The 16,583-nt window shown below is 39.9% G+C and overlaps 4 protein-coding genes across 5 annotated transcripts in view; all 4 read left to right on the forward strand.

Annotated features, from left to right (window-relative positions):
• The first annotated feature begins 321 nt into the window (after nt 1–321).
• LOC132257302 (putative cysteine proteinase CG12163) lies at nt 322–5,819 on the forward strand. Its single transcript, XM_059754157.1, has 7 exons — nt 322–483; nt 945–1,007; nt 2,103–3,161; nt 3,357–3,565; nt 3,852–4,184; nt 4,242–5,018; nt 5,089–5,819. The coding sequence occupies exons 1-7, from the start codon at nt 346–348 to the stop codon at nt 5,531–5,533; spliced, it is 3,024 nt and encodes a 1,007-aa protein (XP_059610140.1). The 5' UTR covers nt 322–345; the 3' UTR covers nt 5,534–5,819.
• Nucleotides 5,820–5,829: 10 nt separating this feature from the next.
• Nucleotides 5,830–6,734, forward strand: LOC132257836 (uncharacterized). Its single transcript, XM_059754875.1, has 4 exons — nt 5,830–5,866; nt 5,925–6,069; nt 6,139–6,471; nt 6,533–6,734. The coding sequence occupies exons 1-4, from the start codon at nt 5,830–5,832 to the stop codon at nt 6,732–6,734; spliced, it is 717 nt and encodes a 238-aa protein (XP_059610858.1).
• Nucleotides 6,735–6,744: 10 nt separating this feature from the next.
• Nucleotides 6,745–8,121, forward strand: LOC132257303 (uncharacterized). Its single transcript, XM_059754158.1, has 2 exons — nt 6,745–7,170; nt 7,517–8,121. The coding sequence occupies exon 2, from the start codon at nt 7,540–7,542 to the stop codon at nt 8,083–8,085; it is 546 nt and encodes a 181-aa protein (XP_059610141.1). The 5' UTR covers nt 6,745–7,170; nt 7,517–7,539; the 3' UTR covers nt 8,086–8,121.
• A 170-nt stretch (nt 8,122–8,291) lies between these two features.
• LOC132258325 (protein roadkill) overlaps nt 8,292–16,583 on the forward strand; it is an 83,547-nt gene continuing 75,255 nt past the window's right edge. For both annotated transcript variants that reach the window (XM_059755592.1, XM_059755593.1), the window contains exon 1: nt 8,292–8,506. The gene's annotated coding sequence lies outside the window, so the exon portion shown is untranslated. The remainder of the gene's footprint in view (nt 8,507–16,583) is intronic.

Below are 16,583 nucleotides of genomic sequence, written 5' to 3' on the forward strand. Positions count from 1 at the left end.
TGCGATAAAATTAGGGCTTATCTTAATAGAGCGATAATGTGGTGAAAATTGAGGTGTTTGCTGGGTGTTTGACTCTATTTTCCAAGGATATTTTGCTGGGTGGCAAAAATTGGTCTCCCCCCGATGTCAGACGCTGATTGAAATTCGCTCTCGGCGCGATGTTTGCGAGAGATCGCTCATGATCTCCAAATTGACTGTTAAATCAAAAATCTCTTTCATATCTTCAGTGCAGTTTTGTGCGATGGCGTTCGCGTCGCTTTGGGGAAAATTGCGAGCGCCACAGCTCAGATGCCGTCATTGAATCATTGAATGATTCAGTGGCCATCAGTCAGTCGAATAGTGAAGATGTATCTCAAGAGGAATCTCCTTTTCCTGGTTTTTCTCACCAGTGTCACTCTCAATTGTGTATTCTGTGGTGAAACGGAGGATGTGGCTGTGAAGAATGATAAGTTGGATGGCGCGAGTGCTGAATTGGCGGATGAGGTAAAGCGAAGAAAGAAGTCTTTGTTCTCACCAAAACATATTCCTTGGTTCGACAACAAAAATGGCATCACACTTGGCAATTTTGTGCATATAGCGCTGTTAATTGACTTTCCCGGAAGATTAGTCACTCCAGTTTCACCTCGACTGGAGCGTGAAGTGATTCAGGGAAGCCTCTAAGTGGTGTAAATCCAATGAGAAGCACTTTCATGAGCTCAATTGTGCTAATGGAGATTTTTGCGTCTCAAGTTCGCGATAGCAAAAGTGCTTCGCCAACAAGCAATATCGCACTCTTGACATTTCAGGTTAAAAGATCAAGCAAATAATCGAATTAATCATATAAATTGGGTTTTGAGTTGTGCCCAGTGAGATTTCTACGCAATCTCAGTTGGCATGCTTCGCGAGCTTCGCGAGGAAGACGCCAATTGTAATGCTTAAAAAATGTTCAATAATAACCTTTGTAGAGAGACTCCGTCCAAACTGGCGCTCTGGAGCTCGAACATGAGGTCATAAATGACGAACAGGCGGTAAGTTTTCCTGCCATCAGTCAGAAAATCAGAAAATCTCATGGGGAATCGGAGGAGAGGCTTTTCCTGTCAAATTGGTCATGGCTTCCTTTGCAGCTCTTTCGCACACAAAAAAGAAAGAAAAAAAACTTTTCCATTTGCATGGCTTCAATCAACAGATGTTCGAACACGCGGCACAAATTTGAGATCATCACACACACACAATTTCTCAAAGAGTGCCTTGGAAAGGTCGTTAGAATCAATGAAAGGCACAATAAACATCACATCGAAGCACACTGAGATAGTTTTCAGCACTTCTAAATGAAATTAACCATGAAATTTTATTAGTTGATCCACCAAATCATCTCATTTTTTGATAGAAATGTCACGAAAAGGTCATGATTTTGTTAAAAAATCACGAGAAATATTCTCCTGCTCTATTTGTTGAGATTGCTGAAGAAAACAATCCAGTTTTTCTACATTTCTCAGATAAGTTGATTGGTTTTTTGCTTTGTTGTATTCTTATGAGAAATATTTGTGCTTGAAATTTGTTCAAGTGTGTGACTTTTGGGTGCAAATATTTCACTTAGCATTTTGCTGACACTTTGTTATTTGCAGAGTGGGGAAAAAAGAACAGTTTTATTGTGTATGAAATCAGAATTATTTGCTCTGGAGTAAATGAAAATATTCGACATTTGATGTGTGTGGAATAAAAAAAGCTGTTGTGCTTTTTATAGTTCAACACAAATGATTGAATGGAAAGGTGATGAGAATTGACAAGAATTACTCATTTTCTGCTAATTAATTGTCTTTAGAGGACATGAAAGAATCTCATTTGATCATTTTCCTCCAATTCTAAGCATGATGAGAGTCACAAAGGCGGATTAATCACTAACACACTGACTTGAGGTGTTGAATTAGCACCAATTTAGGGAAACACAGCATCTGGCAAATTGGCAATCCAGGCTAAGCACTTCCATGTCACGAACGACACACACACGACACTTGGGAAGCACATCACCATCGCACACAGATCACGAGGCGTGAATGAGAGAGAGAGAAAGGGAGCGAATGAAACGACACGAGCCAATGCCTCTTGGTTTTCTTCCCCAACAGGATCAGCCCACGTCCGGCGAGCGCTTCGTGGCCATTCACGTGGACACGATGGGCGCACGCGAGGAGTTGAGTCCCACGCTGCTGGGCATCACGCATCTGGCGCTCACGTTCCTCCCGGCGGAGTATCAGCTCTTGACTGTGATCTCGGCCGCACGCGAGGTCGTGGCCGGCGTGCGATTCATCCTGGTGGTGAACGCGGAGCATGTGGCGACTGGCGAGCGGGTGGTGTGCTCCATGGAGGTGTTCGAGAAGCCCTGGATCACGACTGAGTGGGGCGACAAGTGGCGGATGCTCGAGGGGACAAATTGCACGGGCAGTCCGAATCCCGCGGCGCCTGATTGGAGTCAGTACAACAGGGTGAATCCCATCTTCACGGACAGACCAAAGACAGTGTCCGAAGAGAGGCTGAAGGAGGTGGAGAAGCAAGTTGTGACAACGACACCCAGAGATTACTATGTGATCCATGACACGACGACAGAATTGCCCGTGGCGCAACTGTCGGACGAAATGAAGGCTCTCTTGGACGCGTACTTCCTGGCCGCCAAGTCGCCGGGAGAGATTGTGAGGGAGAATGTGGCGCCCGTGGATGGTGGCGTGCGGCCAGAGGTGGAGGAGGAGACAATTGTACCAAAGACTGCATATCCTCAAGGGGATCCTCAAGCAGAGACTGAAGAACCGCTAATCACATCGACACAGGCCAGTGAAATCACTCCATCGCCTCCGCCAACCAATGCATATCTTCCACCAGAGTCTACAGTCACTCCGGAGCTTTCGGAGGAGGATTTGGGACAGCAACAGATGATCATTGATCCCTTCTTTACAATTGACCCAGACCAAATCCCTCCGAATGGGAATATTCAGGTGCTTGAGCGGCAGAAGCGAGAATTGAGTGTCACGGAGACACACAAAGTCCAATTAGAATCAGCAATAAAAGAGGCGAAAAACAGGGAAAAATGCAAAAGAATTTTGGCTAACAATCAATGCGATGAGAGTGAGGAAAATGTGCGAGAATGCGTGGAAAATGTTCTTCCGGACACGGCAAAGTTGTGTCCGACTGAGGTAAATGTCCGGATGATCACATTGGTGGCTTTGGGTTCCATCTTTTTCACTCTATAATGCCATGAATATCTCGGTACTAATGCACAAAATTGCCATTCCATTGCAGCTTATTCCATGCTGAAGCTTTTATTATTCCAATCTGTGAAATCATATTGACAAATTGTGCTCTAATGCAGAGATATTTTTACATTCCAGCCGGTTCTTTGCAACCCCAAGTCGCTAAAGCTGAAGCAGACTCTGTGCAAGCCACTTTCGGAGAAGAAAGGCAGAGAGAAACGCGCTGGAATACCAACTCTTGGCGGAGTGAGTGAAATTGATCTGTCGGATGAATCTCATCCCATTCACGAGGTCGTGAAGGAGAGTCTCGTGAGTCTCGGACAGACGGAAAATGGTGATGCTTATAGGTGAGAAATAATCTTGTGTTAGTTGGTTTTCATTGACGCTTTTGATGCTTTATTTAATTTGGAAAAATTTCTGTGTGCTAATTTATAGTTTTCAGAATGCATTAAGAAACATTTTTCAAGGTTGATTGAATTATACTTGAAGATTTATCTCAAATTGTTGAATTTAACATATTCTAATGGTCACAAAAATGTTTCCTGTCATTGAAATTGAGAATATTATGACAATTTCCAGTGAATTCAATATTCTGAAACACTCTAAAGCCAAAATTTATTCTCTGTATTTCAGCTTTGTCCGGATCAACAGTGCCACAAGTCAAACAGTTGCAGGAACTCTTTACAAAGCGAATCTGGATGTAAAGGATTCCGACTCGAAGGATGTGAAATGCGATCTGGAAGTTTGGGAGCGATTGTGGCTCAATCCCAGTCGTGAAGTGAAATTCAATTGCGACAATACCAAACATTATCACTTCAGACAGCGAAGATCTCTCGACAATGTGCAGCCTTTGTATATAAAAGGAGCTCCAGTTCCTATTCCTGACTTTGAAAATGACGAGAAAGTGCAGAATCTCGTGAGGAATTCTTTGGTGTCCTTCAATGGCGAGGAAGGAAATGCTTACAAGTGAGATTACAGAGATTTATGAGGAGAGAAAAGAGCCTTTAAAATTGTTTCTTTCAGGCTTCATCGCATTGTTAGTGCCACGAGGAAGACTGTGGCTGGAACTCTGTATGAGATCGATGTGGAGTTCAAGAGGGAGAATCCCGAGGAGGTGCTGAAGTGCAAACTGGCTGTTTGGGAGAGATTGTGGCTGAAGGAGAACAACAGTCAAACGGATGTTTCTTGTGATGAGAACAAGAAGAAGTACACTTTCCGCTCCAAACGCTCACTGATCTACGATCATCGTCGTCGTGATGCGGATTATGAGGCGGAGGAGGAGCGATTGAGGCACCAAAAAGAGACTCTGGCTCATCATGAGGAACTCTTTCACAAGTTCCAGCTGAAGTTTAGTCGTGCTTATCACTCGTCGATGGAGAAATCTCTGCGCTTCCGCATCTTCCAGGACAATTTGGTGAAGATTCAGCAGCTGAATGAGCGCGAGATGGGAACTGCCAAGTATGGAGTGACGGAATTTGCTGATCTCACGCCAACTGAGTATCGCATGAGGACGGGTCTGTGGAGGAGGAGTTTGGATGAGAATCACATTCCCAATCCCATTGCGGAGATTCCAAACATTAAGTTGCCGAAGAGCTTCGATTGGCGTGATAAGAATGTCGTGAGTGAAGTGAAGAATCAGGGCAATTGTGGCTCTTGCTGGGCTTTCTCCGTCACGGGCAACATTGAGGGTCTGCATGCCATCAAGACGGGCGTTCTGGAGGAGTATTCTGAGCAGGAGCTGCTGGATTGCGACACTGTGGACGGAGCGTGTGCCGGTGGATTGCCTGACAATGCGTACAAGTGAGTATTTGTGATGATGATGCGAACACTGTTGATGAGCCAATTGACTGACGGCATTCTCCGCTTTCAGGGCCATCGAGCAGCTGGGCGGCTTGGAGCTGGAATCTGAGTATCCGTACCGCGCTCGCAAGGGTGAGTGTGTGTTCAACAAGACCATGAGCCATGTGCAAGTGAGCGGAGCAGTGGATCTGCCCAAGAACGAGACGGCCATGCAACTGTGGCTGCTGCAGAACGGACCCATTTCCATTGGCATCAACGCCAACGCCATGCAATTCTACCGCGGCGGCGTTTCCCATCCGTGGCGGCCGCTCTGTCGCCACGGCAGCATCGATCACGGGGTGCTGATCGTGGGCTACGGCGTGGCTGAGTATCCGCTCTTCAACAAGACTCTGCCCTACTGGATCGTGAAGAACTCCTGGGGTCCCAAGTGGGGCGAGCAGGGCTACTATCGTGTCTTCCGCGGCGACAACACCTGCGGAATCAACTCGATGGCCAGCTCAGCAGTGCTGGCGTAGAGCCGTAGTTGCGAAAGTCTCCAGTAGTAGAACTAGAGATTTAACTGAAAGATATACTAAAAAAAAATACTTGTCTCTCTCGTATTTTGTGAAATTATCCATGGAAATTTTTATAACAGACTTCATTTTTTTGAATAAACAGTATAATGATAAATTACAAACTGTTGAGCAGAATTCTTTCATGAGATTCTTGACACAGTTTTGCGGGGAAAGTAATCTTCCGGAAAGCGATAAAGGAAGTAGGAAAATGATTTTATTCCATATTTTTTCAGTGTCATAAAAGAATCGGTATGAAAATGTACAAAATTGCCAATTCATCTCATCATTTTACAAGTCATTTTATTTAGCCTAAAATTAATTTGCTGTGATTTATTAAGCAATTCTACAAAAGATTCTTCTCTTATCTTCCAGCCAAAACCACAGCTTCTCGGAGGACCGAGGGAAATTGATCTGTCGGATAAATCTCATCCCATCTACGATATCGTGAAGGAGAGTCTCGTGAGTCTTGGAAAGACGGAAAATGGTGATACTTACAGGTGAGAAGAAAACTCAAATGCAACAAACATAAGCGATAAAGAAGCTAAAATACATTTTTTCCTGTGTAGCTTTGTTCGCATCAACAGTGCCACAAGTCAAGTAGTTGCAGGAATTGCGTACAAAGCGAATCTGGATGTGAAGGATTCCGACTCGAAGGACGTGAAGTGTGATCTGGATGTCTGGGAGCGATCTTGGTTGACTCCCAGCCGGGAAGTGAAGTTCAACTGCGACAATACCAAGCGTTACACCTTCAGACAGAGAAGATCCGTTGACGCTGAACCGCCTAAATTCATTCCAGGCGGTCCAATTCCCATTGACGATTTTGAGAACGACGAGAAAGTGCAGAACATTGTGAAGACTTCTTTGGTGTCCTTCAATGGCGAGGAGGGAAATGCTTACAAGTGAGAACAAGGATGATTTCCCTCTTTATATTCCAGGATTAATATTATTATCTCCACTCAGACTTCATCGAGTGCTTGGCGCTACGAAGAAAGTGGTCTCAGGAGTTCTCTATGAGATCAACGTGGAGTTCAAGCGAGAGGACCCTGATAAGGTGCTCAAATGCAAATTGGCTGTTTGGGAGAGATCCTGGCTGAAGGAAAACGGGACTCAGACAGATGTTACTTGCGATGAGGACAAAAAGAAGTACACTTTCTTCGCCTAAATCTCGTAATTGTGGCTGTACTTATAATGACAACGACAAGAAACTGAAGTTGTAAAATTGATGATGAAACATTGCTGTGTCGTAGAATATAGGAATGCATAAAAAATTCAAGGAAAATCTCTTTTATTAATCACTAAGGATCTTTAACGGAAAAATTGAATTGACCTTAATCTCGGTATGTGGCGCTGGTGTCGGCAAGTGGCAGGCAAGCGTGACATTTAATAATTTTTGTAAACAAATTTAGACAGCTCAGTCAAAGTCTTTTTGGCCCTGCATTTTAGTGTTTAAGTACGATAAATATTGTAAAATAGTGTAGTAATATATTGTGTTAGAGAAGAAACTTAAAGCTGAAGCACGTTGAACTGTAATTCTATCAAAAACCTTATAGATTTACACAGAAAACTGCTAAAAGTGTTCATACAAATACTGCGTTAAGGTGAGAAGGATATTTAGTTTTCCTTACGTGCACAAGCAGCCCATTTTGTCAGGAAGACAAATTTTGTGAGCTTGGTGCAGCAAATACATAAAGAAAAGTGCTAAATCAGCGAAATGAGTAGAAATTTTTGGGAAGACAACTTTCTGAAATTTGTCACACGTGGCGCTGTGATCGGTGTGCTGATCGCAATTTGTTTTCGATTTTGCTGCTTTTGTTTAGAAAATCCTAATTTTGACCATTATTAATGCTGTTTTTACAAAAAGTTGCAAGAAAAGTGACAATACTGCTTGTGTAGTGAATAATTTTAAAACTTATTGTCATTATTTAATATTTTCGTCTTTTACAGACTCATTTTACATCACAAGAGAAATGTGGGATCCTAGACGGTTCGACGACATCGAGGACTTCACAGTGGTTGATGCCGATGCCCAGGAGACTATTCTTGGGGACTTCGAGGTGGTGCCGCATGAAAAAACGGGTCCCAATTGCTTTATGATGCAGCAATTGCGCAAGCAGTACGAAGATGAATTAAGAAGTCTGCTCGATTCCGGGAACTTCAATTGTCCAGGCAAGAGCACCGACAATCCGGAGGCCGCATCGATTGCCCTTATCGAGAAGGAGATCAGGAAGAACCTCGCCATGTTCCCTAACGGTCTCAGCTTCAGCAGCAAGTTGCGATTGGCCAAACCGAACGTGTTGGAGGACGTTGACGTGATGGTGAACCAAAGAATCCCTATATTCTTTAACAAGAACTATTTTAAATTACGGCCGAAGGACACTGATGAACCGGGGACAAGCAATGGTGTAAAACAAGAGCCACCACAACGGACACATGGGAAAAATGAGTTATATCTTCAGTTTAGTGATAGTAATAATATAAATTATTCATTCCCTTTACCTCCCAAATCCCGTTAGGATTAACACTACCAATTGCCAATCTGACTTTAAAAGAGTATGAAAATATATTTTAATAATTTAATAGAAAATTCTAGTTTTTCTCTGCGATTTTCCGCGTGGAATGAAATAATTTCCTTCCAGTTCAAATTCAGCGCCAATCATTTGCCAGTGATGAGAACTGGCATGCATGTCGTCAATCGCCAAGTGTCATCGGATTTCGATATCGCCATTTTCCTTTTATCGCCACTGTGTCGATCCGAGTGAAAATCTGTGAAAACTCGCGACAAATTCGTCAAAATTCACATATTTTCCTGTGAAAAGTACTTTGAGTGTGTCTCCAAAGGATAGAGTGCTCGCAGAGGGAGAACTATTGCTAATTTGTGTGGAAATCCGTGTGGCTGCATTGCAGAGACAACGAAAAAATCGAAGCAAAGTGAAGGTATGTTATTTTTTCTACGTCTCTCTATTTTGTCTGTTCCTTTTGCCGTGAAAATTGCACTCGGTGGCTTTCCTCGTCACCGTCAAGATTCACCTATATTGATATTTTGGACAGTGAAGGTTGGTGGCCAAATTTAGAAAGTGCTCCACACGCCAGAAAGTCGCACTTTCCACTGTCTTTCGGGTAGAAAATCGCCTTGATGGGCATATGAGTGGCCTTTGCGGCTTCTGGGGTGGCTTCTGAGTGGTTTGTAGGCGGCTAATGTGGCCAGGGATGAGCTGGTGGCATGGAAAGTGGGTAAATAAACCTCCGAGTTGAGCCCTTCAGTGATTTTTCCTTGAACGACAAAAAGCAGATCAAGAGTGAGGTTAGGTTTCTCCCGAAACGCAATTCTGCGTTTTTCTCAGTCGGAATTAACATTTCACAAGCAAAATACGAGAGGATTTTTCACACTGTTTCCACTTGCACTGGGTGAAGGCAGTCAGAAAAAAAGAAAATAGTGAATGCATTGTTGGAAAATGAGGTGACAAGATCGTGAATCTTCGTGCGACTTTGTCACGAAATGTTCAATGAATTTTCCTCACATCGCCCTCGATTCACCTCAATTTTCCACCAATGGCCTGCATGAATAAATTTGCAATTAAATTGTCTCAGTCGAATTGTCATGTTTCTTACGCGCTGGCGAAGTCCGGATTGCCATCAAAGATCAATAGAGCGAATGTCTCGTGGGTGAACTTTTGGCGAGGGAGAAAAAACAATAGAAAAATGTCAAGGTCACTGAATGGTCACGCTAAAGTTCACGAATCTCGCGCGTTCAAGTGTTCACAATCACACAGTCCCAATTCTATAGAATTCTCGTTGTCTCTTTTTATATTCAAGAAATTTATCGTCTTGTTGATACCATAATTATCGCAGAAATTAATTGGGTGTCTCATGAGAATGTTGTCTGTCTAGTTAAATTATACTTTAATCACCGCGCGTTGCTCAAAAGAATGGATGAGCAATGAGATTTCCAGTGTGTGCACGGTAAAAAAGCGAGATGCGGAAGCGCGCAAAAAAGCTCCAAAGCTGACCAATTGCGAGAGTGACATTTGGAGAAGAGCAAAAATTTATAAATAAATAATCACACGGGGTTAATATTGATATGAGGTCAAATATACAATGTTTTGTCAGAATGAACGGACAGCGCGAGGCAGATGATTTTTGAGCCGGATTGACGCTTTTTTCTGGGTTAATTTATCACACCATTCGCGGAGAAGAGCCACTCATAAAGTTGGCAATATATTCTCATTTAAGAAGCCCCCCCTGAAATGATGGCTCACTTCGTCACAGATATCACGGAGAGGCACCTTGAGTGCCCAGAAAGGCCAAGAAAAAGAGAGAACAGAGCAGGTGGCACACAAGGAAGCAATTGATTTCTCAAATGTGATTTTATAGTTAAGCATTCAAATGCGAGACCACATCGGAAAATTGCCAGAAACTCCTCCAAACTGGAATTTAAATTTTGCACATTCACAAATTGTTGGTTAATAAAAATTAATTAAAATATAAATGCTATCTTGGATGCTTCACAAAATGCCTTTATTAGCATTTTAGTAGAAAATTAAACACATTTGTTAGTTTTCGTTCTAATTGTTTTATTAATTGGACGTTGAGATGTTTTTTGGTATAGAAAATTTTTCATCAAATCATTAAGAAGAGTAAAACTCCTTATTTTCAGGTATTTGGGAAAGAAGAAGATTCATTGAAAATAGAAATTCATTACTTTATGCTTACTTAAACATTGAATCTGGCAAGATATTGAAAAGAAAATCTGGCAAAATGTCCCGAAAAGAAATTGCAAGCAAGTGCAAAAAGATCAGAGTAGAAATATATTCATCATATTTTTGCATTTCATATGTATAAAGTTCAGAGGTAATTGTGTCAGTGAAGAGCGCGTGAGGAGGAGAAGAAGAAGAAAAAAATAAGACACACATCTCCCTAGAGAACGAGAGAGATATTCCGCAATGCCACTGATGCGCGGTTACATTCAATCATCATTGAAGGAGTCTGGCATTAAAGAAAAATCAGGAGAAAGAGATTTTATGTAAAACTTCGGCTCTCAACAATCTGGGCCACAGACTTTTTTGCACTTCAATCTTGTCCTCCGTCTCTGTTACACCCATGCAATGCTGGGCTGCAGTGCTGGCTGATCTTGCTCATATTTTTTATCATTCTTATTTCATTAAAATAAAACTCCAGCGCAAATCAACAAAAATGAGAGCATTTCAGTTTCATTGAATTGAAAATGGTCACAGAAACGTGAATGAGAGTGATCTTTTTTCATGCTCTTTTGCCCATGGGCAGAGAAGTTTAGAGAGAGAACGAGAGGTTCAATAATAAATTGCACATTGTACACCCCCGCGCGAAATTACACGATCAAGCGGCACACATAATTGCACTTATGGGTGAAACACCAATTGATGATTAATCGTAGAATTATTGAGAAATTCCTTTTATGTTTATGCCTTCGTGGAATAAATCAATTGTAAATCTTTTTCATCTGGCAAAATGCTTGAAATGTTTCTTGAACTCAATTTCTCATAAATACACACAAGTCGAATATATATATGGGAAACTTAAATTATTCAAATGAGACAATAATAATACCTACATTACTATTGATATGCTCTTTTTGTGTGTGCGTGTGTGAATTTTTCGTGCCTGACGGGTGGAAAATGGGATCAAGAATGTTTGGTACAAAAATCCTCCAATGTCTATCAAAAATTTGGTGCATTCTCTTTAGTCATTCCTCACAGTTGTCAGACGGCACAATAAAATTAAAAGTTTTGTGTGAAAAATCGCTGAATCCGAAAGTGTCTTGTGTGAGAGAGTGTAGAAAAAAAGAGCCGTCATTTGGTGGTTGGCTGGAAAAATGTGAGGACACTTGAAGAACAACCTTCATCGGTCTCGTAAAAAGCCATACACTCACTTCTTTCTGTGCGGCGGTGAAGCTCTCTCTCTCTCAGTTGGTGGATTTTTCGTCTGCAAACTTAAAGCAGACACACATTGTAATCCAATTGATTTCAGCACACACAACATCTTTCGCAATATGTCTCTGTGTTCCATTATATCAATAATAACTATCTGGCAGCTCTTCTCTCACTCACTCTCATTTCTCTTCAGACACAATTTGGCCAATTTTATCGCACAAATAAACACAGCCAATGACCCAAAAAAAGAGGGAAGGTGAGAAAAGGAATCACATAATGATCTCATTTCATGCATTGCCCACTAAAATATCGAAATGTTGTACTTGGTGTGAATATTGCGTGAAAAAAGAGACACATGAAGAGAAAAGGGGGAGAGAGAAAATGTGCGCCTAATAACTGCTGTTGATCCTAAGTTCATTGATTCATTGTGGCAATTAATTAAAGGGTGTGGGACAATTTGCAATTGTCGTGATTCTACATTAATTATGTCGCGGGTGTCTCATTATAATGCCACCCAATGTTTACTTCCACCAGTAGCGTAGTAATTAAAGAGCAATAAATATATATTTTAATTACCACCGCAGTTTACAAAATTTCACTGATGATAGGATATGTTTGAGGTAATTTTCAGGACCACTGATAAGCCTTAAAAAGTTGAATATATTAATAAGATGGAGGCTTACATTGAATTCTAATGGCCTTTCCACACCACTGATATCTTCTCACGACAATAAACAGAGTATGTGTGAATAAGTATTTGCACGAGTGAAAATATTTCAATCACCCAAAATATGTGGTAAATACTTTGCACTCATTCGTAATGTCTTTTTCAATATTCACATTCATATTAAATCACCGAAATAGATTTATTTGCAATGTCTCATTGTCAAAATCATTTAGAAATATTTTGTGGTCTGCAGTCTGATGGATACTTCAAGGCAGAAGATTATGGGAAATAACTCTAAAGAGAAAATTAAAATTAGAAATATCAACAGCTTATTGATTTTTCTGGGAGAATGAAAATATGCTGAACTTATGCAAAATGCCGTTTGTTTGCACGATGAACTACATCGACGACATGTGTAAAATTATCAGTGACTTTTGAATAAACAAAACGCGAAATACTTTTTCAGGAAAAAAATGTGTGTTATCACTTTATTTAGTGTGTAGTCTTCACTGCAAATATCATGCTGAATAAACTTGTGGTTATTGCCATATGATAAGAATCAATGTTTTTTAGCTGAATTCGCAGACTAATTCAAAACGCGCATATTTAATTGGAAGCATGTCGCATTTTTGAGGCGCTTGGCAGATTGCATTGGCTTATGAACGCGGAGAGATAAAATGATTGAAAGTTAATGGTGCGGACGGAGGCTTTTTTCGCGTGTTGTGTCTCATCCCACCGAAATGTAATATGTCATGTCATGTGAAGATGGAAAGGAGTGTGCATACATATGTACACAAGCATTGGCTAAATAGTTGGGGGATCAGAGACGTACACGGTGTGTGAATATCCATAAATTTATAAATATAATGCAGCAGCGGCGCTCAATGTGACGACATCAGCATCGATGGGATGATGATGGTGATGAAGTTGATGGTGATGAAACTGTGTCACACACCATGTCTTTAAATAAAAATAAATTTTCCTCCCCACATTCGAAAATGCAACATAATCTACATAAATATTGGGAGCAATAAGAATAAATTGTGCTATATATGCAACAGAGAAAGAGAGAGAGGGAGAGCGAGAGAGAGAGAGAGTGACGCGATGGGTGTTAAGAATGTTATACGTATAAATTGATTATTATCGTTAAAATTGCCTGACACATTTTCTCACGCGAGTCCGAGGTTTGTGCATGAGTTTTTCATGTACCATCTATCTCACCTATTATTAGTATATAGAGAAAATAACATTAACCAATTTACCACATTGCTAATGAGTCGTTCATGTGAAAGATTTTTGTCTTATGTCAATTTATTATAACGTGAACTTTTGCATCTCATTCAACAGACTTTTTATCTCTCCCTCAGAAGTGATTTATCAAATTTTGTCTGTTGGACCAATTTTTCGGGTGCACCACACAGAGAATGCTTAATGAGTGAAATTAATTATTTTCTTTTGTGTGTTGAGAATTTGTACAGACAGTTGATGTGTTCTCATCGCCAAAGTGAAGAAAAAATGTAACATTTATTAATTTCTTCTTGCGAAATTGCATGTAAAATTGAGGTCTCTGGTCAATTTTTCTTTATTAAACTTCATTCACATCACTTTTTTTTTATTTTCCAACTTCACGCTCAATGTGATTCATGTTGTTGCGAAGTCTGGAATGGTCGCGAGTGGTAAAAGAAGAGGAATTAACAAATGGAGAAAAAGACTGGGCTAAAGTATAATTGTCGCTATCCGGTTGATCATTTTTTGGCACATCTTGCAAAATTTGAAGATGTTTTTACTTTTTGACGGGACATCAAAGAAAAATCACGATGAAAAACCATGTGAGTGACATGAGTGTGTCTGCACTTCAGTAAATTTTCGAGTAATTCATGAAAATGAGGATATACAGTGGCAAATAAGAGATTGGAGACAAATGGTGGACTCTCATTGCGCTTCATTCAAAGTTTTATCGTCACACTTTGCAAGCATTTCAGTGTGACGATATTTTTGCTGGGCATTGTAATGGGTGAATGACACATTTTGTGGCATATTAATTGGTAATTTTGCGTAATTCTATGCCACATATTTTGTTTGTGGGCATTTCGTGTGCGGCAGAATGTATAGTCGCTTGTTGTATTTATGATTGCTGGCGGCTTAGTGAATGTGTGGTGGGAATGATGGGAGAAAATTGTCCCACAGAGACAGTGAATTGACATTACTCGGTGAACGAAACTTTATTTGATATGACACGACAATTGGGCAATCTGCAAAAAGCCAATTCAATAAATTCTCCGTGCACTCAACTCTCAACCAAGCGGTGGCAACCGTACAATTGCTTCATGCTGCGAAAAGTGTACAAGAGAGGAAAAGTTGAGCGATATAGTACAAGCATCGAGAGATTCAGACAATTTAAGAGTTTGACCCAATAATTTTTGTTATTCACCAACACACATGAACACACATTCAACACACTCAATCTGGTTTTTTATTCCTAATCCAATCGGTCTTAATACGAAAATTATCTTTGAGTGTTTCTAATGCAAGGGAAAATGGATGGAGGCAGAGTTGTGTCGGTCTTTGATGAATGGCAACGATTTATATATAAAATGTTCAACAAAGAATGCAAAATTGTGCAACGGAAATTCCTAAATGGTGCCGAGATTGATTAAAAGAAAAAAAAATGAGTTGTAAAATCTCGCAACATTTTCCAAATGAAAGCAATTTTGTGAATGAGTGGAAAAATTTTGAGAACTGTTCTTGCAATAGATTTTCCACATAGAGTTTCCCAACACAAAACACAAACACATATTTTTTCTTCTCCTAAATTTATCACTCTGTGCAGATGAATTCGATAGACGAGCATAAATCAATGTAGAGAGAAGATAAGAGAGTGAGGGGAGAAATAAGGTCTCTCGAAGCCCACCTAAAAATAGTATCTCTTAATGCCCATGAAAAGTGCTTTGGAAATAGAGAGAGAGAGAGTGAGAAGGAAGAAGAGCGCGAATCCGGAAATATTCACACATAGAAAAAAAAAGAGTGAAACACTTTCAATTGAGTTTTTCAAATTGTTCTGATTTTTGCCCTTCTTTTTAGCATTTTCCTCATTCCGTCAATGGAAGAACTTTATATTATATATAAATTGACTTGTGAGTGTATTTGGAATATCATGAAAATTCATGAAATTGTATTTCTTTCGCCTCCAGTTGTTCATCACTTTGGCATTTTTACAAGAAAAATTAACAAATTTGTGCGTGTTGAAATTTACAAGTTTTTCCCCGCTTCTTAATTTAATTTCATTGCGATTGTATCTGGTTGAATTGAAATGTTTCCATTAGTCTTACAATTGTCTATGTATAAATGACTTTATTTGATATATGTATTCAACTTTTCTGGACATGAAGGAGAAAATTTGTGGAAATTGTAGATTTCTTGCATTGGAAATGTTGTGGTTTTTTTTTATTGTCTTTGCTCGTGTCAATCCGTGTGTAGGAATATAAATCGAGATTAGAAAGGTGTGTTTTGTAAATGGCATATAATGGGAAGGAAAAAAGCAAAATTAAATTGTAGCTTTATTTGAATAGAGTTGAATACCGACAAATTGTCATATTCCTACGTGATTTTGCAAATGCATGTTATTGAATGAGGCTGTAATATTTTAGATGAAATTTGAGGGTGTTTCAATCATTGCTCAATGTTGGATATAATTTATAGTGGCGCTAATTCAATAGAAGTCATTTCAAAAATTGCACTAGAAGGCAACTGGAATTGTGATTTTTTTTTATTGCCATTCTAAAGCCAGCACTCAAAGATTTATAAAATATGTGAATTTACTGAATAGCAATGCGTCAATTAATGAGACATTGAAATTGACTTACTGTCGTTGCAAAGGAGAGAATAGATGCTAGTAAAACAAATACTAAATTGCTCAATTAATAAGCGCCACGCTGTGTGCAGCTAATGCAAATTCAATTTTCCGCTTCTCATGCCAATGATTGATGGACGAAAAAAAAGTAGTATTTGGCGAAACGTATTTTTTACCTGGCCTGAATAATCGATTGAAGTATTACTATTCAATATATTCAACGTATGAAGCTGCTCCTGACAGATTTTCTCTCTGGCGATGTTGTAGCCCTCGCTTTCATGATTGATCGTAGGTGATAATGACCTGAGTGCAGAGTTTATGAGATGTTATGCGTTGCAGTGAGTTATTCATGCAACTGTTATTGATATCGTACAAATGATATGAATTATGGGGGATGGAAAAGTTGAGTTTTGTAGATGTTTCAGAACATATTTGTTCGCATTTGGAGAAATGATAGTTCATTATCAATATTATAATATTTCCTTAAATACTAGAGCATGTTGGGTTAAAATAGCTTTAGTATTACTACAAATATCGTCTTTATATCATGGACACCTAACTTAAATCGCCTTAAAGTAACCGCTGAGA

The sequence above is a fragment of the Phlebotomus argentipes genome, unplaced genomic scaffold (assembly GCF_947086385.1).
Source record: "Phlebotomus argentipes unplaced genomic scaffold, Phlebotomus argentipes genome assembly scaffold_4, whole genome shotgun sequence".
Classification (NCBI taxonomy): domain Eukaryota; kingdom Metazoa; phylum Arthropoda; class Insecta; order Diptera; family Psychodidae; genus Phlebotomus; species Phlebotomus argentipes.